The sequence below is a fragment of the Oreochromis niloticus genome, linkage group LG6, assembly GCF_001858045.2.
Source record: "Oreochromis niloticus isolate F11D_XX linkage group LG6, O_niloticus_UMD_NMBU, whole genome shotgun sequence".
Taxonomy (NCBI): domain Eukaryota; kingdom Metazoa; phylum Chordata; class Actinopteri; order Cichliformes; family Cichlidae; genus Oreochromis; species Oreochromis niloticus.
This window is the reverse complement of record NC_031971.2, coordinates 28,193,807-28,217,787: the sequence shown is the minus strand read 5'-3', so window position 1 is coordinate 28,217,787 and position 23,981 is coordinate 28,193,807. Positions and strand designations below refer to the sequence as shown.

The 23,981-nt window shown below is 41.9% G+C and overlaps 2 protein-coding genes across 10 annotated transcripts in view; one reads left to right on the top strand and one right to left on the bottom strand.

Moving 5' to 3' along the window:
- The window catches only part of LOC100699075 (nucleosome-remodeling factor subunit BPTF), a 55,247-nt gene extending 40,392 nt beyond the window's left edge, over positions 1-14,855 (top strand). For 6 of the 9 annotated variants that reach the window (XM_025907857.1, XM_025907852.1, XM_025907854.1 and 3 more), the window contains 8 exons: positions 247-329; positions 3,996-4,221; positions 4,406-4,731; positions 4,992-5,165; positions 5,746-5,938; positions 6,538-6,622; positions 9,505-9,691; positions 10,836-11,404. In XM_025907857.1, the coding sequence (XP_025763642.1) occupies positions 247-329; positions 3,996-4,221; positions 4,406-4,731; positions 4,992-5,165; positions 5,746-5,938; positions 6,538-6,622; positions 9,505-9,691; positions 10,836-10,893 (1,332 nt within the window). In that variant the 3' untranslated portion in view covers positions 10,894-11,404. The other 3 variants (XM_025907853.1, XM_005463275.4, XM_025907855.1) reach the window with 2 other exon arrangements.
- A 2,647-nt stretch (positions 14,856-17,502) lies between these two features.
- On the bottom strand, positions 17,503-23,245 carry LOC100698803 (procollagen C-endopeptidase enhancer 2). The gene is made up of 5 exons (XM_003458314.5): positions 23,001-23,245; positions 21,738-22,399; positions 20,758-20,844; positions 19,937-20,128; positions 17,503-19,414 (listed from the first exon to the last, which is right to left on the bottom strand). Exons 2-5 carry the CDS (start codon positions 21,880-21,882, stop codon positions 19,227-19,229), a joined length of 612 nt encoding a protein of 203 aa, XP_003458362.3. The 5' UTR covers positions 21,883-22,399; positions 23,001-23,245; the 3' UTR covers positions 17,503-19,226.
- Between the last annotated feature and the right edge of the window lie 736 nt (positions 23,246-23,981).

Sequence of the window (23,981 nt, the reverse complement as noted above, 5' to 3'; positions counted from 1 at the left end):
CTGTTTATAAAGCTTTATCCTGGCAATGCTTGTTCCTGTGTTTGTTTTTATGTCTATTTGACATTCTGTGCTATGCTTAATAACAATAAATTTCTATAGATATACGTTGAATGGATTAAACTGCTGGAAGTTCAGATGATTGTTTTTGCTGGTCCTTGACTGACCTGTTACCATGAATGTCATACTTCTGATTTTTCGGATTTTCATGAGGTTTACTCTGTCGTCCTTCTGTGTCACATATTCCAGGTGGTCATGAAGCAAAACGCTGTAATCGAGCACCTGAAGCAGAAGAAAACCATGACGCCTGCAGAGAGAGAAGAGAATCAGAGGTTTGCCTCCAGATTTATTTTTTGTGTGTGTCACATATGCTGCTTCGAAAGTCAACAGGTTAACACTTCATTAGTTGGATACATTAAAGTGCTTCTCAAAGCAAACATCTAATAAGCCAATCAAATGGTAGAAACTCAGTGCATTTAGGCACGTAGGCATGACGACGAAGATGATCGGACGTTTAAATTAAGTAACCAAATGGGAACAAAGGTGGTTTAAGTGGGTGGTTTTCAGTGCTAGACAGGCTGGTTTGGGTATGTAAGACGTTGCTGAGATTTTCATGCAGCACTGCGTCTAGGTTTATGAAGAATAGATCATTGAATACAAACATCCAGTGATCAGCAGTTCTCTAACCTCAGTGTAGTTAATGGCAGAGGTCAGAGAAGAATGCCCTGATTGGTTTAGGCTGATAGTGAGGCAGCAGTAACTCAGTAACCAGTCATTTCGACCAAGATACACAGAACAGCATCTCTAAATTCACAAACCTTCAAGTCTCAAAGTAGATAGAAACTACCATTGCTGAGTTTTAGTGAAAACTAAAGTTTTCACTATGCAATGGAAGGCTGGGAGGGAAAAAAGAAGTGATATGCTGGTGCGGGGAGTGTTTTTTAAAAAAAAAAAAAATTTTAAGCCCCCTTTAGTGCCTGTCTTTGGACCGTGGGTGGAAGCCAGAGTACCCGGCTGGAGGGTGGATTTGACTCATAACCCTTAATGCTAATTAAGCATCATTTATAAGTCACAGCTCACCCACATATCGTTCCTCAAATGTCCATCCTATTGTTACAACAGCATTCCCACTCTCAAATCTCTGAGTTTTTTGGCTTGATGTGTTCACTGTACTGCAATGGCCTCCACAGTCACCAGATCTCAATCCAAAGCCTGCAGCATCTGCATGACACCTCTGTGTCTTTGAATTGATACCTTCTTATGCCCATGTGCACGCTCGTATGCACGCTCCCTGCAGCCCATACGGGATCCTCTCCTCTCTCCATTTGACTTTTGTCTAACACATTGTTGGGAGGTGCAGAACAGCATGGGAACATTTGGACGTGTAACCACCAACAGCTGCATGTCTTCACTGTGGCCCTACAAGCAGGCAAATCCATTAATAAATGACGGGAGTTGTACAATAAAAATATACATCCCTCCTCGACTCCTTCAGTGATTTGTGGTGGCGTAAACTTCAGAAAGGCGACTGAAAAATTAGTCGGAAATTTAAGCCCCCCCATTTTTCACCGCATCATCCCCGTGACCAATCCTACTGTTAGTATGTCGATATTTTTTTATGAAGAGCGTGTTTGTTTTCCAGGCAGAGAGCTACTATTGCTGCTAGAAGACCGTTTTGTTTACTAAGCTTAGTTAGGACAACTGCAACTGTAAAATAAAAGCCAAAATATTCAAATGCTTAAAAAAAGGCTTTTCCTCGTTCTTCCTTTCCTCCTTCCTGTGTTTTTATGTTAGTTAGAATATACTCTGACCTATAGCCGACCCTGACAACCATTTGTTTATGTCCACAGGCACTGTGTAAACACTGTACCCATTCACACAGACCTGAAATACCAAACCCAGACTACCGTGACATCAGTACAGCAGCTCAAGCAGCAGCTGTCTGTCTTTGCTTATTTTTTCAACCTTTTTCCATTTCTTCATGTCATCCCTTTCTCTCTTTTCCTTCAAAACACGGTTCTGTTAGTAATAACGCGGAACTTTGGCATCCGTTTGCATGTTTATGTGTGTCCTGCTTTATTCCTCCACTTTCACGCTGCATTTGGCCTCTGTACTTCAGCGCACACACGGTAGGATCCCTGGCCGATCTTTGACCTCAGCAGCCGAGGATGTGTTTGTATGTTGTTCGCACAAACTCGGCGCCGAACGAGGCAACGGCTTTCGATCTCAGCTGTGAATGTTAGCGAACACAAGTGAACATACTGGGAACGCAGAGCCATAAATCATGTGGATTTATTCGATTTTGCAAAGTGAAGCTGCTACATGTAACTTTCTACCTCTATGGATTCTCATTTGTTTGAATAACAGTGGCATGGATAACATTTCTTCCTCCTGCATCCAGTCCCACTCTATCTGTTCATCTCTCAACATGCCTCTCTTCCAGTCTTCCAACTCTCAAGTCTACTCGCTTGCCACTGAAGCGTAGTCTTATACAAATAAACACTAGACAAATAAAGAGTCTTCTCTGCATCCGTAAAAACATGCGGGTGAGTAATAAAACTAGAGATGATGTCACGTTTGCCTAACACTTTTAGAAATTAATCATGTTTGGCTCAGAATTTAAAAGAAGGAAATGTTCGTGTTTTTCTAAGCAGTGGGCTGCTAGCAGAGGTTTTTGGTGCTAGACACTTTTTGAGCTTAAACTCGCCGCCTGCTTCAGAGTTAAACTCCCCTTTTGACTTCAGAACTGCATTAATTCTTTGTGGCATGGATTCAGCAAAGTGCTGGAAATGTTCCTCAGAGATTTTTGGTCTATATTGACGTGAGCGTCACAGCTGCTGCAGATTTGTCAGCTGCACATCCATGATGCAAATCTCCCGATCCAACGTATCCCAGAGCTGCTCAGTTGGATTGAGATGTGGACTGTGGAGTGCATTATTCTGCTGGACAACACCGTCAGAACATGGGTACACTGTGGTCTTTAAAGGATGGATGCGGTCAGCAACAATACTAAGGAGGCTGTGGTGTTTAAGTGAGCGGCCCAAAGGGTACCAAGAAAATTAAAGAGTGGTTGTTTGAGTTGCGGCTGTCTTCCTATCAGCTTGAAGCAGTCTGGCCATTCTCCTCTGACCTCCTGGATAACTGCCACTCACTGGATATTTTCTCTTTCTCGGCCCATCCCCTGTAAACCCTAGAGATGGTTGTGTGGGAAAATTCCAGAGGATCATCTGTTTTTGAAATACTCAGACCAGCCCCACATGGCACCGACAATCAGGCCACGTTCAAAGTCGCTTTTCTTCCTAACCTGCCTAATATTTCTCAGATTTTAACTCTTACTTGATAGTTCACAGCTGAGAAAGGAGAGATTTGGAGCCAGATAGAGATGAAATGCATGTTCAGAACCTGAGTCAGAACTTTGTAGTTACATGGATTACACAACTAAGCCACGAGAGTGGCTCGCGGGCTTGTTTTCAGAGAAATGCCTTCATTGTTCATTGACACGGACTGCCATTTCTTACATGTGGAAAGCAAAATTTTTATATTTCAAAGTAGCCACACAGGTTGTACTTCATGAAACATAGAAGCATTGTTTGGATTAATGCGCTGCTCCAGCCCACTGGTGTGTCATAGGGATACATTTCTTCCTCTGTGACTTTGACTGTACTGACTTTCTGAATTCTAGCTTCAGATATGTGATAATCCTTTCCCTCCCAGCCCTTTCATCCTCCTCTGCTCTCTCAGCAGGAGTATTATGTGTGTTTAATGTCTTTAAAATGCCACAGCACTTTTTCACATGGGCCTTCATTAGATTTAGTAGAGTTCTGGGTTTTTATTTCTTCTTTTAGCTTTTTTTTATTAGTCTGCAACATTCACAGTTTCAGCACTTTAACATTAAATTCAATATGCTCTTATGAGTTGCGATTTTTAGTTTTAAGAGATGTGATTACTCTTTTTTTTTTTTTTTTTCTCTTGACCATATTCTGTTCTCATCTTTTCAGGATGATCGTGTGCAACCAGGTGATGAAGTTCATCCTAGACCGGATAGACAAAGATGAGAGGCAGGCAGCCAAGAGGAGGAAGAAGGAAGAGGTGGTGGAGGCCAAGAGGAGGTTAGCCAACGCCAGTAAGCTCTCCTCGCTCCTTTACCGACACAAAGAGAGCCTCAAGATGGAGATTCTGAAGAAGCGGGCACTCCTTGACAAGGAGCTGCAGCTAGAGGCCCAGGTATGAAGCAAGCTTGAGACATGAAAAAATATTAAAAAAGCATAAAGGTTTTTACTCTGGGCGTGATGTTTTAAAGGCAACAATAAAGAACTGGGTGACAAATGGCACTAGAACGCCTTTATTTTGCACAAAAAGGGCAGGAAGTGACATTAATCGCATGCGTTTCTGGTGTTGAATTCTCCAGGAGGAGCTAAAGAGGGATCTGCTGCGGATGAGGAGGGAGAAGGAAAGGGCTCAAGCTGCAGCCCAACAGGCAGCCCAGGCTGCCGCTGCCGCCGCCGCTGCTGCCACCCACAACCAGCAACAGCAAAATCTGTCCCACATCACCTCTCAACATCACCTTAGCACGACTGTCAGCTCCGCACACAAGAGGAAACGGGAAGAGGAGAGGGAGATGACAACGTCAGCCAAGTCCAAGAAGAAGAAAATGATCTCTACGACGAGTACAAAGGAGAGCAAGAAGGACACCAAGCTCTACTGCATCTGCAAGACGCCCTACGATGAGACCAAGTATGACGATGCTCTGTTAAACACTGTCAAAATAAAAATACTGTGTGAGCGAGTGTAGCAGCATTGGTGACAGCACTAAGCTGAATAAAAAGAAAAAAAGACTGGAGACGTGCAGCTGTCCACTTTAAAACATTCGCAGTTTATTGAAGTTTTTACTGCCCTGATATCAGAGCTCAAAGAACAGACAACGGTCTCACTCTCAGCCAGTTACTCTTTTTAAATGTACACTTATTTACTGTGTGTCCTCGTTCTCTCTAAAGATTCTACATTGGCTGCGATCTGTGTACCAACTGGTATCACGGAGAATGTGTGGGCATCACAGAAAAGGAGGCCAAGAAAATGGACGACTACATCTGTGTGGAGTGTAAGCGGGGCCAGGAGAGCAGCACAGAGGAGCTGTACTGCATCTGTCACACACCATATGATGAGTCACAGTAAGGAGCAAGTTTTTAATTGTTTTAAATTCAGCGTAATGGAGTGTGTGAGAATTTCAGACACACAGTTGCTATTTTTTTCTCCTTTTGCAATTTCCTTAAACTCATCTAGATTCATTCATTTTTACCGTAGCGTTTATTTTGAACTGATGAAAATGTGTCTTCTTTAGTATATTTACGTTTTACTTTTTTTTTCCTATAGATACCAGTTCTAATGTTTGAAGGTCGAAAGTAGCAATCCAGTTATGTCTGTGTAGGTTCTCAGTAATCGAGGTCTTCTTAAGTTTCTTTCTAAGCTCCTTAAATCCAGTTATATCAAAATCTGTATTATGCTACGCTTGCACTAGTAAAAACAGTGATTTGAGAACGCAACATGACAACTTCTGGTTTGCCTTTGAAATGGTTACTTGGAAGATGGGGAGGGGTTCTGTGACGACTCACAGTCAGTTACTGTCTCCAAAGTGACTTTGGTGCATCAAGACAGCAATAATAGAGTCAGTCTGATATCAGTTTACAGTTAATCGGGGTCAAGTTGGCAATTATGTGCAGTCTGTTTGTAATACAGTTTTCATCTCCTCAGGTTTTACATCGGCTGCGATCGATGTCAGAACTGGTACCACGGTCGCTGCGTGGGAATCCTGCAGAGTGAGGCCAACCACATCGACGAATACGTGTGTCCGCAGTGTCAATCGACAGAGGACGCCATGACGGTCTTCACGCCGCTCACCGACAAAGACTATGATGGCCTGCGAAGAATCCTGCGCTCCTTACAGGTAAACAGAAGATTTACAGCTGCTGCACAAACTCACTTTCTAAAACGAGAGATGGGGTCATACACTCCAGCATAGACTACCTGCTAATGTGTGCTGTGGAAGAGAAGGTTGAGTCACAGAAGCTTGTATACGGGGGTCACAAACAAGTACATAAACATGCCGAGCAGTATCTGAATCAGCAGCACTGCAGTAGTGGTTTTATTATCGGCAATGGGGAGAACACTAACGTAGCTCCTTGTAGCCCCACTACAGTGCAAGAGCAGCAAACAAAAGTCCTCTGTGTGCGTCTTATCTGATGGGTTGGGCTCCCCTACTTGGACAGCTGCCTGGCCTCGGCGTCTTTTCTGGCTTCCCTTTCTTTTCTCTTTCTTCTCCTCTAATTTTCTCCTCCTCTGTCCAGCAGCCTGTGTGTGTGTGCGCGTGTGTGTGTATGTGTGTGTGAGAAATGTGGAAGAAAGTGAGAGAGAACATCTGTGTTGACCCACCTGCTTTCACTGTAATTTTCATGGTGCTGTTTGTTTTTCTTCATTGGTTTCAGCTTTCTCATGCGCCTTTCTTTGTCTTTATTTCCATTTTTTTTGTCTCTCCCACCTCTACAGGCACATAAAATGGCGTGGCCATTCCTGGAGCCGGTGGACACGAACGACGCCCCAGACTACTACAGGGTTATCAAGGAACCAATGGGTGAGTGCACTGTTGTGAATTCAGTGATTTAAATGTGTAAATGAGCAGTTAGTAGCTATTGTCCTATTTATAAAATGTTTTAGAATCCCATTCAGGATGGGCAGCAGGTTGGATGTCACCCATCGGTTTCTCGATGCATCTTATAGCCTCAGTGTTAGAGTTTATTGTTTCTTCGGAGCTAGAAGTGACCCAACTAAACTAATGAAATATTAGAATTTTTCTCCCAAAACAGAAGCACGAATTTCAAGTTACAGCTACAAGTCTGCAAGTATGTCAGTCAAAGGGGCCACACCCTCAACATTAATCCTCAACAAAATCCAGATAGGCACTTCAAACAGAGACGCCAGCTATCAGTCACCTCTAATGCAGTCCAATCTCCACTCACGGCTTGACCCATGTGACCTTAAAAGCTCACATGTTGGAGGGATGGGGCAGTGTCTCAGGGAGGTAATTTACACCTTTTCCCCTGATGACAGTAATGACCCACGCGTTGATTCACAGATGGTTTAAGGGGCAGGTCAGCGACTCTCAGGAGCTCCAAGAGGACAACCACACTTGGGGTTAAATACATGTCCATCAGTTTTTTAGCACTGAAGAAGCTTCTTGGATCAGAGGTGACCAAAAAGAAGTTCAGTTGCCTTCATTTCAAGTGCTTCGGACTGTTAAATTAGCTATAGAAACAAGGAGGGGGGAACAGCTTTTGTACCAGGCTGTAAATATGTTAATATAACAGGTGGTTGGGCATTTTGATAAGGGACACTGTGGGGATTGCCTCACTTCTGTGGCCAGCCTCTGTGGGAGTTTTTGACACTCCTGTGCTGGCTTCATTTTTCAACCCCGCAGGTTGCCGTCTGGTCTGGATTTGAGCCTTGTTTGTGTTACTGTTGAACTTGTACTTGTGCACATTTTGACCAAACTTTTCTGACAGCTCTCCTCATTTTCTGTCTACATAATATAACTCCTGAAGTCTTTTCTCTGAAATGAAACCCACATCAGTTTGGAAATCTTGAAAGCGATATCACTGAATCTAAAGAGTTTCAGCTCATTTACTAAAATTGCATATGGTGATTAGTTTCTGCAGTACACCATTGATTTTTTTGTTAAGGTAAATACCTTTTTTAGACGATGTCGCTGAAGGTTAATTTTCCCAGAAACCTAATTTGTGAAGGTGTTTCTGTATTTATTATAATAATTTGTGCTTGGCCAGAAAGACAAAGCTGCATCAATAAAATTTAACTGTTGCATATGTTAACTACTACTATAACTTTTGCATTTTGAAAATATTGCAAAATATTGATTAATAGATGGTTGTATTAAGGACTTTGTATATGATGGTTGTCTCAGTAAAAACATATGTATGGTGCACAATATTAGAAAACTATCAAGTGCTATGATGCAACACTCTCTGTAACTATCAAGGTTTCTTTTTATAGCTGTGTGATCTACTTTTAGGGTTGGTTTCATTATGACAGCGTGTATCCTCACATGCCACCTTCGCATCATCCTCACATCTTGGGATTCACAGCATCAGTCTAAAGCAACCTTTATAAAACATGCCGTGTGATGAAAGACGCAATTATGTTTCCTCGCTCTTCCACACGCTTTGTCTCCTTGAGGTGCAATTAAGGGATTGGTGATGAAAAGCACTGTAATTGTTGGGAGTGTGTAGCCTCCTTGAGGAGAAAAATATAAAACAAAAGTGGGAGTCGGTACATAATTTGTACTTTGTAATTTGAGTTACTTGGAATGGGATTGGTTGGGAGTTATTCCTGTGTAGGCGATAAAATTGCTTCTGTAGTGCTGGTTTTTTATTTTGGAGTTGCTTTAGGCTCTGGAAGTAACACCCAGGCTCTATATCTTAAACATTTAAAAAAAAACACCCGCCAGGAGGGCAACACGGAGGAAGCCCTCCAACTCAGATCAAACCGGCCATGTAAATGGGGACTTGCGTCAACAGGGCCTTTTTGAACTTCCATCCAAACAAACCGTTAATGAGCTGGTCCGTGTCTGCCGGGCTCCCTGTGGAAAGGGACCAGCCCCACATTCAGCTCCTGTTGGCCTGGTCCTGGAAACTCTAGTCCTCCCCTCGCCCGTCCACCGCAAGAAAAAGTCCTTGTTGGTTTACAAAAAAATAAAAAGAGCTTTTGGCTGGTGAAGCTGCTGCCGTTGGTAGTTTTTGGAGGGTTTTGAGATGAAATCTGAAGACCGAGAAGAAGGAGGTCTTTGATATTGACCATGAGGTTTGTAAGCCTCTGGCCATCTGGGTGGGAGTTAAAGAGGTTAAGAGTCGGATGTGTTTGTTTGAAACGCAGCCCTGGGGATGCCACGCAGCGCGAACTGCCAGCAGCGGCAGATTATGTGGAGCCTCATCTGTTGCCAGTTAGCTTCTTTGCTAAATCTCTTATTTTCTTAAGTTTTCTACTTGTTTTAAAAAGGTTAGCAACTCTCAAAGCTCCCTTTCAAGAGAGGCACTGATAACCATTTTGCTTTTTTCCACCCCCTCAGAAATGACTCTTAGATAATGGCGCTCTCCTCAGGAATGACGAATCGGTCACGTCTCAGTAACTAATCTGGAAGGCTGAATAGATCGAGGTTAATGCTGGCAGAGGTTGTGGATTTTTGCTGTCACATATAAAGCGACGCTCTGTGCTTCCACAAAACATATTTGAACGTCTGTCAAGCACATACCACATAAGCTGCAATTACTTTGAAGCAAGCATGCTGATTTGTGGAACGAAATCGATTAGAAAACCCAGATATTTGTGCTCTGTTTCCGCATATGTGATGCGTTTCTCTGCCAGAAACTAACAATTAAATGACGTTCATATTACCAACTTGCCATCAAATTTACCAAACCAAATCTTTAAATCTCCCTTTCCCAGACCTTTCCACCATGGAGGAGAGGTTACAGAAACGCGAGTACATCAAGCTGACGGAGTTTGTAGCAGACATGACCAAAATCTTCGACAACTGCCGCTACTACAACCCCAGCGACTCGCCCTTCTACCAGTGTGCCGAGGTTCTGGAAAACTTCTTTGTCCAGAAGCTCAAAGGCTTCAAAGCCAGCAGGTAAGATGACGGTGAGGATGATGAAGATAACAAAATGGCAGTGGGGTACTTTCGAAGATGGGCTTTTTTTTAATCCCCAGAGTCAGAGAGAACTTGTTTCTGAAGTGTCTTTCAGAAAGTCACCAACTAATTAGAAGTTTCACTTGTAGCCTTATATGATTCACTCTGACTGGTAGATCTTCTCTAGTGAGAGCAATAAAAATTAATCTCAGAAAAATACCAATTAATTTACTCCTGGATCACTATCTTGTGGTTCTCCTCAATGTTTTCATTGTCTTCCTTTTTTTAGTAAATGTTCTTCCAACAACTAAGCTTGTTCTGTCTGAAATAAGCCAGTAACACTGTTAAAGGGACCTAACTTAAATATAATTCTGGGCCTTGATACAAAACTCAGTACAGCTTCCTTCCCTTTTCAGCTGCCCTTCCTTTACGGCAGCTTTCTTGATTGGCTTTCCTCTGCAAACAGAAGGTCTACAGATCCAGATCCAGTATGGTCATGTTTAGAGCCCCAGTTTCACAGGCATAGAGACCAGTCAGAGACCTCCCTGGCAGCCTCCAGTCGCTAGGGAAACCTGGTTCATAGGTGGTTGCTGGAGGTTGCAGGCAGGTTGCCACAGTTGCCAATAGTCTGCATGGAAAATGCTGACAAACACTCGCCGCTAACTCTCTGAGCTATAAGGAAACTAATAAGTGCGGCCCAGATCGGAAACAGAGAACGTTTGCTTTCACGAGTAAAAGTTGGGCCTTTTCAGATGTTTTGGTTGGAGCATCAAAGCAGAGCTTTCACTTTGAGGTCCCTATTTCTGTTTTGCATAAAGCTCAGGGAGCGGTTTGCAGACAATCTTCCATGCAAACTGCTGGCGACTGCGGCAACCTCCAAGTGACCAAAACCAATCGCAAGGAGGTTTTCGGCACAGCATCCTGTATTTGTAACAAAGTTCATAGTATCCACTGACACCGACTGGATGAGGAATACACACATCAGAAAGAAAAGAATAGAAAAGTCTCATTAAAATCTCACTCTGTCAGATTTATATAGTCATCGATAATGTTTTGCTGGAGTTGTGTTTGCTTGATTACTGTTTTTTTTTTTTTTTTTTCATGCACAGTCTTTCTTTTCATTCACACCTTCACTGTTTTTCAGTGCGACCTTCACACTTTCACACATTCAGGCTTCAGTCAGCTCATTTTTGCACTCCTAACAACAAACCTGCTCAGGCTTTCATCGTGTTGACGGTGCACTTCATGCTGGCAGCTACATAAAAAGCCTAATTTCTACCATTCAACCTGACATCTTGTATGACAGCACGCAGGGAATGATCTGTGGAAGTCAGACCTGTTTAGATGCAACTTTATACCCGACACCTTCTCCACTGTCTGCCTGTGCTTGGTCGTGCCTCTGAACTCATCTCACTGAGCTGTCCTCGCTGTGCCATGTGATTGCTTTGCTCGGATGCACTCTACAAGATGGCAGGAATGCAGTCACATTATCTTTCAGGTGGCTTTCTTTGTGTGTGTGCATTAGTTTGATTAAATAGGGCAAGGAGGGTAGCAGGCGTCTCCTAACTGAGAAGGTGGAGCGCCTGTGAGCATTTGAGCCACAATGTTTTAATGTGTTCAGTAAGTCTTGTGGTCTGCATCCAGCTTTATGTGCCTGAGGTGGCGACGTACTTCACCTGCATGTACTGACGTCATCCATTCTCTCTCTCTCTCTCTGTCTCTCTCTTGCAGATTGTGATGTCAGACTCCTGGGTGCCGGGGTCACTCTTAAAAACAAACAAAACATAATTCGCTATCCTGGATGTTGCTGTTTTCACTTGTTTTAAAAAAAAAAAACAGCATTAAAAACTTTGTAAGAAAGTGCATATATTAAGACACACGTTAGGTGTGATCGTTTTTTTATTTTAAAAGCAAATAAAGGAGAAAAAAAGTTTCTACTGTCTAAAAAAATAAAAAAAAAAACAAAACAATGGCAGCCATGTTGGTCGCACAAACCATTTAAGGGAAAATGTATTTTCTTACACTCTTCCACCAGATCACAGTTTTTTGAGGCAAAAAGAAGTTTTGCTAAACTTGTTTGTCTCTCAGAATCAGTTTCTCACAGGTGTTGATTTTGACTGTAAAATCACACCTGAGCGACACAAACACACACTTTACTTTTGTTTTGATAGAACTGTTGTTCTTTTTTCCTTTTTTTTGCCATTATAACATGCTGCAGAACATTTTTACCTCATTTTTTTTTTCTTCCTTTTTTGACATTCATTACGTTTTCTTTATTGGCTGTACCCATGTATTATATTTTGTGTTCATATTTTATCTTTTTTGTGAAGGAATATGTTTTATGTTATAAAGGAAATAATGGTTTACGCTGTAAAAACAAAGTAGAGTGAAGAAAAAAATCTAGTTTAGCTTTCATATTCAGAATATGGCGAGCTTAGCAGTCTCCACTATAAGAAAAAATAAATCTTTTTTAAAAAAAAGACTCTCTGTATACTTATTGTTGGGTCGACGTCAAAAACACACATTTCAGTAACATTTCACCAACATGGCTGCTTGGTCTGCAACAACCCGTCTGACCCACTGGCATCCAATACATGTTTTGCTATTGCTTTTTTTTTTTTTTTTTTTTTTTTTTTTTGTACTTTCCCCTAGTCGCATATTTGTTATTTTGTAAAGCCTTTAATAAAAAAAAGAAGAAAAACAACAACAACAAGAAGTTTTCCAACTGTGTTCTTCCTCCTCTCTTTGCCTGTCTCTGTAGGTCACATAACAACAAGCTGCAGTCAGCTGCCTCTTAGCTCTGCTTAAAAAAAAAAAAAAACTAAACAAACCAGGTGTCACACAGACCCGGCTTGTGGTTTCCTCAGACTGATTAAGAAGCGTGGTCCAAGTCAGGCTGCGTCCGAACCCGACTCCTCTCTGGAGGAACGCCGCCCCCACCTCACACAACACCTCACCTGGCACCTGCAGTGCTGAGAGGAAAGAAGTGAATTGGAAAAAGGTTCATTTGTCATCCAAAGTGTCAGTCCAGTCTTCATACCAGGGGGCAGGGCAGTTGCAGACTCACTCTCTGGCAGCCTTTTACATCCCAACCAGCCATCCCTGCCAGTGTAGACCCTCCATGAGAAGAAAGCCTGGAGAGCGCAGATGGCGAGGCAGCAGCGCTGGTTGGATGGTCGGCGGCAGTCTAATCTTTAAAGCAGCAGCAGACTCTTGGAAGTTCATCTGTAGCTGATGGCTGTTTTTTTTGTTTGTTTTGTGTATCCTATATAGCAAAGTGTCACCCTCTGTCCCCCTTTCTTAACTTCATCCTGTTGCGTTTTCACGATGCAAACATCCCGCTTGATTTTAGCCACTGCTTCGAATGGAAACTGCTGTAAAACGTGCACAGCCGATGTCGGGAAATGTTTCATCTGAAGCTAAATGTGCAATTTGGAGTTGACTTCCCTCATATTCAATAAGCGCCACCTTTGTTTTTAACCAGGAAAAAATAATAACCCCACAAAGACAAGTCGGCACTGCAGACCAGCTTCATTCAGCCAGTCCTGAAGACGCAGCATCACCTTACATTAGACCCAGTTATTCTGACCACATTGTTTTCAGGTTTGTAGTGCTGCATGAAGCATGAACCAGCCTCGTATAACTAAATGTGTCTTTCAGGGTCACATGTCACTGTATATTATCAAAGCAGCCTGCCGATGCTGAGGTGATCCCCCTGTAACAAAAAAAATTTCTTTAAAAAAAAAGAAAAGAAAAAATTGGACATCATGTGAGGGGGTCTTCATTTTGTCTCAGTGCTGCAGTGCTTTCATGTTAATTTCCACAGGGAACACCCAGAATAAGCTGCCCCACCCACAGCATCCTGCCGTTCTTTTGACCTTTTTTCCATTTAGTGTTCTTCTAAGTTAAAAAAAAAAAAAAAGTCAGCTAGTTTTGTGCCTCCTTAAACATGACTAGTTAAAAGAGGCAAAGGTCAATATGTGAGGAGAGGGAGGGGGATTTGTTTTATTTCTTAAAAGGCCTTCAGGGAAGGTGAAACTTGTACGAGGCTTAACCGACCTACAAGTACTCCACCCTCCTCTCATCGAACTCCGGTGTCCGTTTCTGTCGGTGGCTGAGTCTGTAAGTCTGTCTCTCCTTATCTTTCAGCCACTTCTTCCAGCATAATTCACTGAAGCTGACAGGTTGGCTCACATCTGTCTCTCAACTCTGCCTCAAAGCATGGTTAAGTAATTGGGTAATGGACTTTTCCACTCACAATCAACTCAGTTATGTTGCGGTCCGCGGCAGCAGGGTAAACTCCGAGTGGAGGGGGGGGACTGGGGAGTCTTTGTACCGTGGGGTTTGTATGAAAATTTTATAACTGCATTTTTGGCATTTCTGGGAGCATTTTTGTAATTTGTGATCATCCGTTTTGTAGGAGGGGAGCCGTTAAAAGGCAAAGTTGCAGTTGTCTTTTAGTTTATATGTTGGAGACTGTTTATAATCAGGAAACGTTTCAGTTTTACTCGCAAAGTTTTTACATTTTCGGGTGTTTTAATTAGAGTTGAGAGATAAAGTAGCCTCTGTCATCTTCTGTGTGTTTGTATGTCGTTCATATGTCTGTCGTTTCAAACATGGGTCACTTTGTAATCTGACGATAATGTGCTTTATCCACTGTTTGTAATCTCTATTGTATATTATTGCTGTCCAAATATGTAGAGATGAGAGATTTTTAGAGCAGTAGAAACTTTTATTTTTCACTATTTGAACCAGCAACTAAGCCCGCCTGTATATTTTAACTGTCTATTTTTTTCTCTTTAAAGTGAACTCTACATTTAGGTGAAATTGCCCTTTATATTAAAAGTGCTGCATATTGTGAGCATAAAGGTTTTGAACGGGGTAGAGTGACACAGTAACTCTTGTACAGAGTTTTTCTTTTTTGTAAGAAACCAACCAGTTCAGCATAACGTCTATATTGACATTGCATTTCTTGTATTATTTATTCATATCAATGAAAAGTTCTCAGTTTTTTGAGTAATGTTGGAAAAAAGGAAAAAAAAAACGTAACTGCAGATAAAAAGTACTCTATGTTTTTAACAGATTGTGGCAACTCTGAGGAGATTCTCTTTTGTACTTGATAGGACATTTCATCCTAGATAATAAAGTAATGTTTTTGACACCAGTGTTTTCTCTCATTGTCTCTGCTTATTAAGCTTAGTACAAGGTTTTTTGTTTTTTTCGTGCATTGTTTTAGTCAAGTTTAAGGTTGTTTGGATGAGCAGTTCTCATATTTTGTCTAAAACAAACGTCCTCGATCAGTGTTTCCCCCAAAGAGACTTCTGTCTGCTCCACTCTGTGTCCCCCCTTGCACAGACAAAGGTATGTGTGAATGGCTCTTTGTGAGGACATAGCCTCGCCAGTCATTTTGTGACCTGAAGCAGCTCAATTGCTCGTTAACACAAACGTCTATAACCACTCATTACAAGCAAGGTATGCAGATGAGCATCTCTGGACGCTCAACACAACAAGCCTTGAAGCAGATGGGTTACAAAAGCAGAAGACCACACTGGGTGCCACTCCTGTCAGCTAAGAAGCGTCCCTTCACTTTGAATCAGTGAGACATGACCATGTTGATAACTGAATGATCAGGAGCAGAACTGTAAGCAGTTATTGACGCTGGTGAAGAGAAAACCACAGCTGATGAGACAAGATGAAATAACAGCATGCATAATCTCTGATTAAGCATGAAATATAAACAGCCAAAGTCAACCAATTTTCAGCACAAAAGAAATGCTCAACCACTGTGCATGAACGAACAACAGGATGATCTCCCACATTTTTTCCTTCTTTGAATTTGTAACCATTTGAGTTAAAATGGCCATTTTTTTTTTCAAATCTCACAATGATAAAGAATCTCTCCAAAGATTCCTAGTTCAGGATCTGGAGCATCTCCAAAAGTTAATCACACCTATGCTGGGCCGAGCCCAATGTTTTAAAATAAATCTGCTCCTAGCTTTTAATCAACCAACAAACCTAAATAATTACGTCCATGGCAATAAGCCCCTCCATAAGCTGAGGGGGACGGTCGCTTGATTCAGAAACAAATGGCCAGGCCTGGCCATGACCAGGTTGCAGATGCAGCAGCCTAAGCAGCAAAGCCCAGACCTCCCTCACCCAACCTGGGGAACACCGAGGTGTTCCTAGGCCATCCGAGAGACATAATCTCTCCAGCATGTCCTGTGTCTACTCTGGGGGCCTTTAGTAGGATATGCCTGGAACACTAAACCCAGGAGGCATCCTTATCAGATGGCTCTTTTCAATGGAGAGGAGTAGCACTTATCTACTCTCAGTCCCTCCTGAATGACTGAACTTCTGACCCTTAGGCTGAGCCAAGCCATCCTTTGGAGAAATCTAATTTACAATTTGGAAGCTCAATTAATATATTAGAATTGGTGCATTTGTGACATTTTATTTATTTTACATAGCTTAGCTAAAATACATATTCCATCTCTTTCCCCCTCTTATAATTGTTATCTATAATAATGCATTCAATTCCTGATCATATCACGACAAGGAAGCATGCATGCAGTAAACCAAACAGGACCCAGAATAGAACCTTGGGGTACACCACAACACAAATTCACTGACTTCTTGCTACCTTATTACCTGGAAATTATATATTAACATTACTTTCGATATAGCTAATATGTAGCTACACTTCAGCCTTCTGTTTTTGCATTACAACAATACTGGTTTATTAACTGGGCAAACTGGGGTAGATTACTCCCAGTGACCCATGCTAATTATGAATTGACATGATGAGAAACACTTGTCTTGTTGGGAACTGTTTTATAGAGAGGTTAGATGAGAGGCAGTCTGAAGCAACAGAAACAGGGGCCTCTGCAGGAGCCACAGCTAATTGTTCCTCTGAGGCCCCTTGGTGAGCTGATCTGACTCCAAATATGAAGTTCAGCTTTCAGCTTAAATTGTTAGCTGCATGCTCAAGGCAAGCATGAGGGACAAGGTCATGACCCCTGCGCTGAGACACACCATCTATTCCTGTGATGAAATTACCAAGATGACACATCCAGCCACCTCCTGCTTTGATCTTTCACTTTTCTCACACACCCCTCTCCACAACCCACCCCCCACTCTTTAACTCTCCACTCAAACCACTAAATGGATCCAGAGATTCAAATGGACGCTGAACGCACCACAGATGACCACAAGCCCAAAGTCGGTTTTTGGGGGGGGGGCGTGCACACAGGAAGCAGCTCGTAGATATTTTCACCCAACCTCCCCTCCCTTTTCTCTCCCCTCCCCCTCCTTTACATCCTCTGTCATGAGGAATGTGCTCCCGCTGTGATAGTAGCAACAATGTGCAGCAGGCTCCTGTTTCCTGCCCGTATGCATCTGTTCCCTCCAGCGCTGATCCCAGATAGGGGCTTCATCGAGCCTGGGAACTGACCTGGGCTGACATACGTGCAGAGAGGGAGAAAAGAGGCTCAGCGCTGCCTGGATCAACATCCAAGTTCCCAAGTCAGTCTCTCTCTTCGTGGAGGCCAGGCCGAGACCTTTGGTTGCTAAACTCTAATTAGGTTGGTGACTCCTTGTCAGGCTCTCAGTGGGAATGACAATAAGGATCACTGTTGGTAGTGTACGTGTGATTGCACGAGCCGGGGGTGTTGGTTTAAAGATAAATAAATTCTTCGCAGGGCCACAGTACAAAACAAATACACACTTTTATTGAGTTCATGTTTAGTAAAGCAAAGTAAGCGTTCAGTGCAAATCTTTTCTCTCTCATAAGAAGCATGAGCTCAGGGTCGTACTACAGTCGAGCCTGGGATTTTTTATTAAATAAGAAAGACAGACGCAACAACACCGTCTCTACAATTTCACTTCTCTCCCTGCGTTATTTTACACAACTGTCTGTATTCCTCCTCCTCTTTGCTCCCCACCTCACTTATCCTCTGATCCTGCCGACATACTTTAAATACCCCCTTTGAATCCTCGCCGTCCAAGAGGAGCATGTGTTTGTTTGCAAGAGAGGAAAGCAATAGGCACTCCAAAAAGGAGCTGTGACGGAGGCACTTCTTTCAGTCGTGTGTCCAGGTGTGCCGAGGATCAGATTCCCGCGATTAGATTTATGGCGTACTCCCAACAACAGCGTACCTCCTCCTCATTCAGCACGACTCCTTTTGATGTCCCAGTCGACCTAGCCAGACATCATCATGAAATATATAATTAAACTTAGAGAAGTAAGCTGCTCTCGTGACATGCAAAATCTCTGCTTACTTTTTCTCTTTTTCTTCCCCCTCCTCTTCCTGCTCTACTGGGGATTTGGTGCTGCTTTTAAGGCCCCCAATTCCCTTCCTTTTAATATTGCATTTCCTGCTTGCCATTATCAACCCACAGTGACGCCATGCACAGGACTGAGTGTTGCCAACCAACACAGTCCAATGCCATACAATATTTTGCATCCATTGGCTAATTAAAGCAAGATTTACATGTTATACGTTTTCAAGAAGTTATAGAAACTGTTAATTACAGAAAAAAAAAAGGATTTGTAGTAATTCTGGAACAGTCATGTGTAGAAGTGTTTCAGCTCAACCAGATTTTCTCCATGTCTTTGTATTATTAGGTTATTGTGGAAATACAGAGCAAACTTTTAATTAAAGGAAAAAAAAATTGTTTTTGTTAAATTAATGGCATATCTCACAATTCATCTAGCAATACCACATATATTTCTCAAAGACCAAACCAAAGTATGACTGGAGGAAACTATGTAGGGGGGACACTGATGCACTCCTTAAATTGAAGGAGTGAGGGGCTTTCTCTGCTTTTTTTATGTAAAGTTTTACAGGAAAGCTGAGATAATTATCTCTGTGACATCCTGTGGTCTGTGTACCCTAAATGCCTTCATGTTTAGATCCTAATCCTATCATTTAGAATTTAAAGAATGAATTTCTTTGGGGGGAGAAAAGAAATGCAAAATGTCCCCCAATACTATGAGAATGATTTTTTTTAAAGACAAAAAATCAAATATCCTGATATTGTAGGGTTAAAGGTTATGATTTACTATTCAAATGTTTATTCAGAAAACCCTTTTCTCAAGTAAAAGCATTACTCTTGCATAAAAATATTCCCACTCTGTAATATGTGAACTAAAGATGAGCCAAATTTCCCTTTTACATGCGATGCCTTATTAATGCAAGGATTTCATGAACCAGCCATGAATGGATGAAGAGTTTGTATGTTGACAAAATAACATTTGCCTCATGGAAAAAACATCATAAACCCCATTTAATTGTAGCTGCTTGTGTTTTCTGTAAAAAAAAAAGAAAGAAAGAAAAAAAAAGATCACAAGCCAGCAACTGTGGATTTTCAAAGATCGGTAAAAAGGAGATGATCCAGTCTTCTGATAGCATCAGAGCAGTCCATATGAAACTCATTTGATGCTTTTTGCCACATGTCTTCTGTCTACGTGAGATCAGTTCACGTCTGCTGCAGTGTCTCTTCCCCTGCAGCGAGGGGTGATAGTCTTATCTCCGGTTCACCTACACCTGGAGCGCGTGGCCTCCAGAGCTTTCTGGTGTCGCCGCTTGTTGTATCTCTTGACGTAGCTGTTGCTTCTCAGGATGCCGTCCCCGGGCTTCAGTTTACCGCCCAGCAGGTTCAGGAGGTCAGAAGGGAGGTGGCGTCTTCGGTGGTAGATCTGACCCATTATGATGTATCTGGTCCCTTGGGAAGAAAGAGAGCGAACGTTGAAGTGACGGAGGGGGAAAAAAGTGCAAAGTCAAACAATTTTTGTGTTTGCACTAAACACGTTCTGCTGATCTCAGGAAAAAGGAATTCCCACATCCCACATCCCACAAAGTGACGCTTTGGTGTTAAGTTGTCACATGGTTTTTAATTTATGGGTCTCAAGGGTTGCATTCGTGTAAAATATCAATTATCAAACTCTGTACTTCCCACGATTTGTTACTTTAATCTGATCTCTTGATTACTCATGAACAAAGAACTTAACAGCTAGAAGACACTATAAATATGAGTAAATATTAAATGATATTTATCATTCAATTAACTACACTGCATAACTAACAACAAATAAACATAATTAAAAGGTACACCGCTATTATTCTCATTCAGGAGAGCTCAACCTGCACAGTAATGCTTTGCAAGGATTCAGAGAGTTGACTGTTTATCTTTGATGAAGCCAGTTTTTTGTTCTTTAGAGCTAAGGAGCTACACTGCAACACCTACCCAGTTTGATGTCAGGGCATGGCTTGCTACACTTGTAGGTGTCCAGGACCAGAAGGCGCACTTTGAAGAAAAAGCTGTCAGGAGTCACGTACAGACGGCTCATCTTGTAGAAGCCATCACTGCTGACCATCAGTGTAATGAGCCGGATTCCTTTGCGTAACACATCGATGTCATGGACAATCCCATTGACAGCTATGTTAGAGAAAAACATGATCAGATCTTAAAATATCACATTTTTATATCACCTAACTGTTTATGAGGTCAAAATCCAGCTGCCAGCACCCCTAAAGCTCTCAGTTTTGTTCATCTAATATAAAAACTGTTGGTCTTAAGGCTAAGCTCCTTCTAGCTTTGGCATCTAAGTGATCAAACATAACCATCCATGTGAATAATGCATTTCCTTGAAACTTCATCTAGTCTCAAAGGTCATAGTTTCATAATCCAGCTGTTGCATACATAGATTTCTTTATTATCAAAACTTTAAAGGCACAGATAGATATTTAGCTGTTAATGTGTACATTTAAAAAGGAGAGTTAACTCCAAAAATTAAATTGAAGTATTTTTGCTCTAGTTTGTGCTAATTAGCCATCTAAACTTTACCAACTTTGGATATTTTCTCAAAATAAATGTCTGCGTTTACTTGATGGTGGAACTGAGTGACACTGAAAAAAAAATCTTAGCAAGGTTTCCATAAAATATGACGGTTGATAATAGCACAACAGGCCAGAGGGCTAACATGTTAATGTGATTTTGTGTGTGTGTGTGATAAAGAAGACCAGCACTGAAAACCAGTCTGTCTTTGTCTCACATTAGACACGTACCAAATTCACTGTAGCAGTAATGCTCCTTCTCGTCCTTCTCCTTCCTGCACTCGCTCACACAGAAGGCGTCATGTGTGAAGTCGGACTCTGTGGGGAAGGAGGACAAACACAGCGAGTCAGGGAATGACTGAATCTCATTCCAGCATCATTAGAAAAGACGAGGCTGTCATTACAAAACCGAGGCGTCACATTCCTCGGCAGGGGGCTGGAGGAGGTGGACCGTGTCTCGGGATCACGCTGGTGGTACATTTTTTAACCTTAACTACAAAATCAGAGCTTTCCCCCTTGCTTTGCATTAGTTTCATTATAACCACCACTGGGCTGCACACAGGGGATGCACTGACAGCCAGAAGTGAGGGAAGCGGTTATAATTAGTGGCAGGAGACTTTAATTACCTACCAGAGGAAAAGACAAAGCCACCGCTCTCATCACAACCCTCTGTGTGAACTCTGTGACCTGTGTCAGCATACAGGACATATATACTGGCACAGCAACAGATTGGACTTTTCAAAGTGATAATTAAAGTGATATTTAAAGCACAGGAAAGAAAACAGCAGTGTAAATTTAAACTCAGCAGGATCCACTTTTTTCCACTAAAGGTTTATAATAAAATTGAGTTTGGGCCTTTCCTTGTGATCAAACGTCAACTTCCAGTAATGACACTAAGAAAAATACAATCACAAAGCAGCTCTTTTTCATTCTGTAACAAATGTTTTTATTGTTTTGGTAATTTGCACTCATGTAATATATATTATTTAAAGGCCAGAGGCTGCAGATGGTTACGAGGGAGAAATATTGTAATATTAAAGATCAAAGATGTTCCCATCTGGCTACAGTCTTATTCAAGATTAATAATTTAAAATCTATACTCCCAGAAGGGAGTAAGGTTCAAAGAACCCATGAAAAGATATCTGGACAGCTCTGTAATTATGCACAGGTCACATTTTGAGGTCAGGAAAGGAAAAAAAATCCTCCCATACCTCGCCGCATGATGTCAAACTGATAAAGCAGGCTGGAGGAGCGCCGGTTAAAGATCACCGGCGGGCGGCTGTTGTTCCGGGTCGCTGCACTGATGCCAGACTGATAGAGACTGGACTTCCCTGGCCGGTTCTCCTCTGGGTCCATGCGTCGGTTGGGGGATCTTTGCGCGGGGGAACAGCTGGTTGTTGTGGCTGAGCCTGAGGTTGGGTCTGAGGCGGCGCCCTGGGTCTGGAGTTGGGGTGTCCCTCTGGCTCGCCGTTGTGAGGAGGACTGATGTTGGACTGAGTGTCCTGACTGGGTTTCTGTACTGTGCGGTTGGTGGAAGCACCTGCAGCTGCTGTGAGCTGGGTTTTGGGATGCAGACCAGTAACTTCTCCTCTGGCTTTCTCGCTGTTGTGCTCCTCCGAACGGTCGCTCTTTGGGCCCTTCTTGCTCTTGCTGTGGGGACTGTGGTGGCGGGGGATGTGGGCCAGGTCGGTGTGCTTGGGCCACACAGCAGAAGGAAGAGGATGGAGGCTGAACTTGGACTCGCTGCTCTTGCTGCTCTTCTCTAGGAGCTCGTTGATGGGCAGGTTGGGCTCTTTAACCACCAGTCTGCTCTGATTGCTCAGAGCTGGATCCACAAAGCTGCTCTGACCCTTTTCTATCAGCGTGTACAGACCTGCAGTCGAAAGAAACAAAGCTTCACTTTAGTTGCGCAGTTTGGCAAAAAGAGGTCTACGACAATGGGTGAATTTTGTGTAATTGATAAAGTGGACCTTCCTTGATGAATTCTTACTAATTACTCGATTATCAATAGAGTACAAACAATATTATACAATATTATCCCTTTTATGCCTGAAATAATTACAGATTTGTCATTTTTGAAAAATACTTGAGTGTTTATTGAACCTTATGATAAATAAAAATACATAAATAAATATAAATTTGCACATGTGACTCTTAATTTGTATAATTTTTTGCTACATCTGCCATTTTTGTGCAATTTATTGCTCAGCAAAACAAAAACACATAAGAGGGTTAGGGTTAAAAACATCACACTGGTGATGTAAGGGTCTCAGAAATTCATCTATTAAATATGATACACTTAATGTTACAGGGTTAAACATAGAAGGTACAACATGAGGTCAATTCACTCTCCATCTAAAGCATATTGTATATCTGTAATTGCATGTAATAACAGATATTTAGGATATTTATGAATGATAATAATGTCACTAAACACGGCATTCAAAAAAGATTAAGAAAAATAATCCACTCACCATTAACGACATGCTCCTCTGTGTTGTAAAGAGGAAACACCACAAACAAAAGCGTCAAAGTAATCCCTGCCATCCTTCAAGCTCACTGTGGACACACTTTCAGGGGTCTGCTACACAGTTGGGATTCCTGGGATTTTTATAGGAGCGCTCAGGAAGGAGATGGGATGGAAGAGGGAGGTGGTGGGACGTCCCAAACACAGAAAATAAACACTTGGACGTGACACTCCTTTCATTCATGCACGGATTCTGAATAGGCCCGCAGTGTTGTTTACAGCCTTTGAGGGAAACTGTGACTCTGTGTGCGTATTGTCTGCTTCACACAAAGTCAGGTTTTATTCAAAGTGAAACTTTTCCTGGGATGTGGTTTCCAGTTGACTGTTTGAAGTTGCATTACTGGGCTTTTTAGTTATTTAATAATAAATAGCCTAGTTATATTAAATAGGTACTAATTAGGAACAAGAGCTAATAAGACTTTCTAAGTTAACATCCTTCCTCACTTAATTTAAATACAGTTTTTAGATCTGACTGATCCATGTGTATTCACTGCCCTCTGCTGAGCAGAAATAGAGACATCTGAAAACAGTGATGGCAGATGTGTTTTTTAATGTCTGATATGTTGGCTTATATTGTTAAATAGGCTGTAGTCAATAAGATATAAACAAATAACCTGTTTTGAATATATATATTTATGACTTTGTGTTATTCAGATATATTTACAGAGCAGTTAGCTGCTGCTATTTCTGTTGCCCTGTCGCCAATAAGACAGTGGTTTACTGCTCCTCATTGTCTCCAGGATGGTTGTGGCTGTGCTACAGACGGTTTAGATAGCCATAATATTGTGGTACAGGTTCTTTGAGGCCCTTTTTCATAGATCTGCTGTATGTTACCTGTAGAGAGATTTTTGTTCTTTTCATTTTTTTTTTTTTAACATTTTATATATATCAAATATAACTGTGCAGATCAACTGAATGGGTTTATGAA

What these genes read in the sequence shown, in the direction of transcription:
- LOC100698803 (XM_003458314.5), bottom strand. Translation starts at nt 21,882, where the DNA reads ATGGACCCAGAGGAGAACCGGCCAGGGAAGTCCAGTCTCTATCAGTCT. An exon ending in TTACTGCTACAGTGAATTTG is followed by an intron (nt 20,129 to 20,757) that starts GTACGTGTCTAA and finishes TCTCTAACATAG; the next exon opens with CTGTCAATGGGATTGTCCAT. An exon ending in ATGCCCTGACATCAAACTGG is followed by an intron (nt 19,415 to 19,936) that starts GTAGGTGTTGCA and finishes TTTCTTCCCAAG; the next exon opens with GGACCAGATACATCATAATG.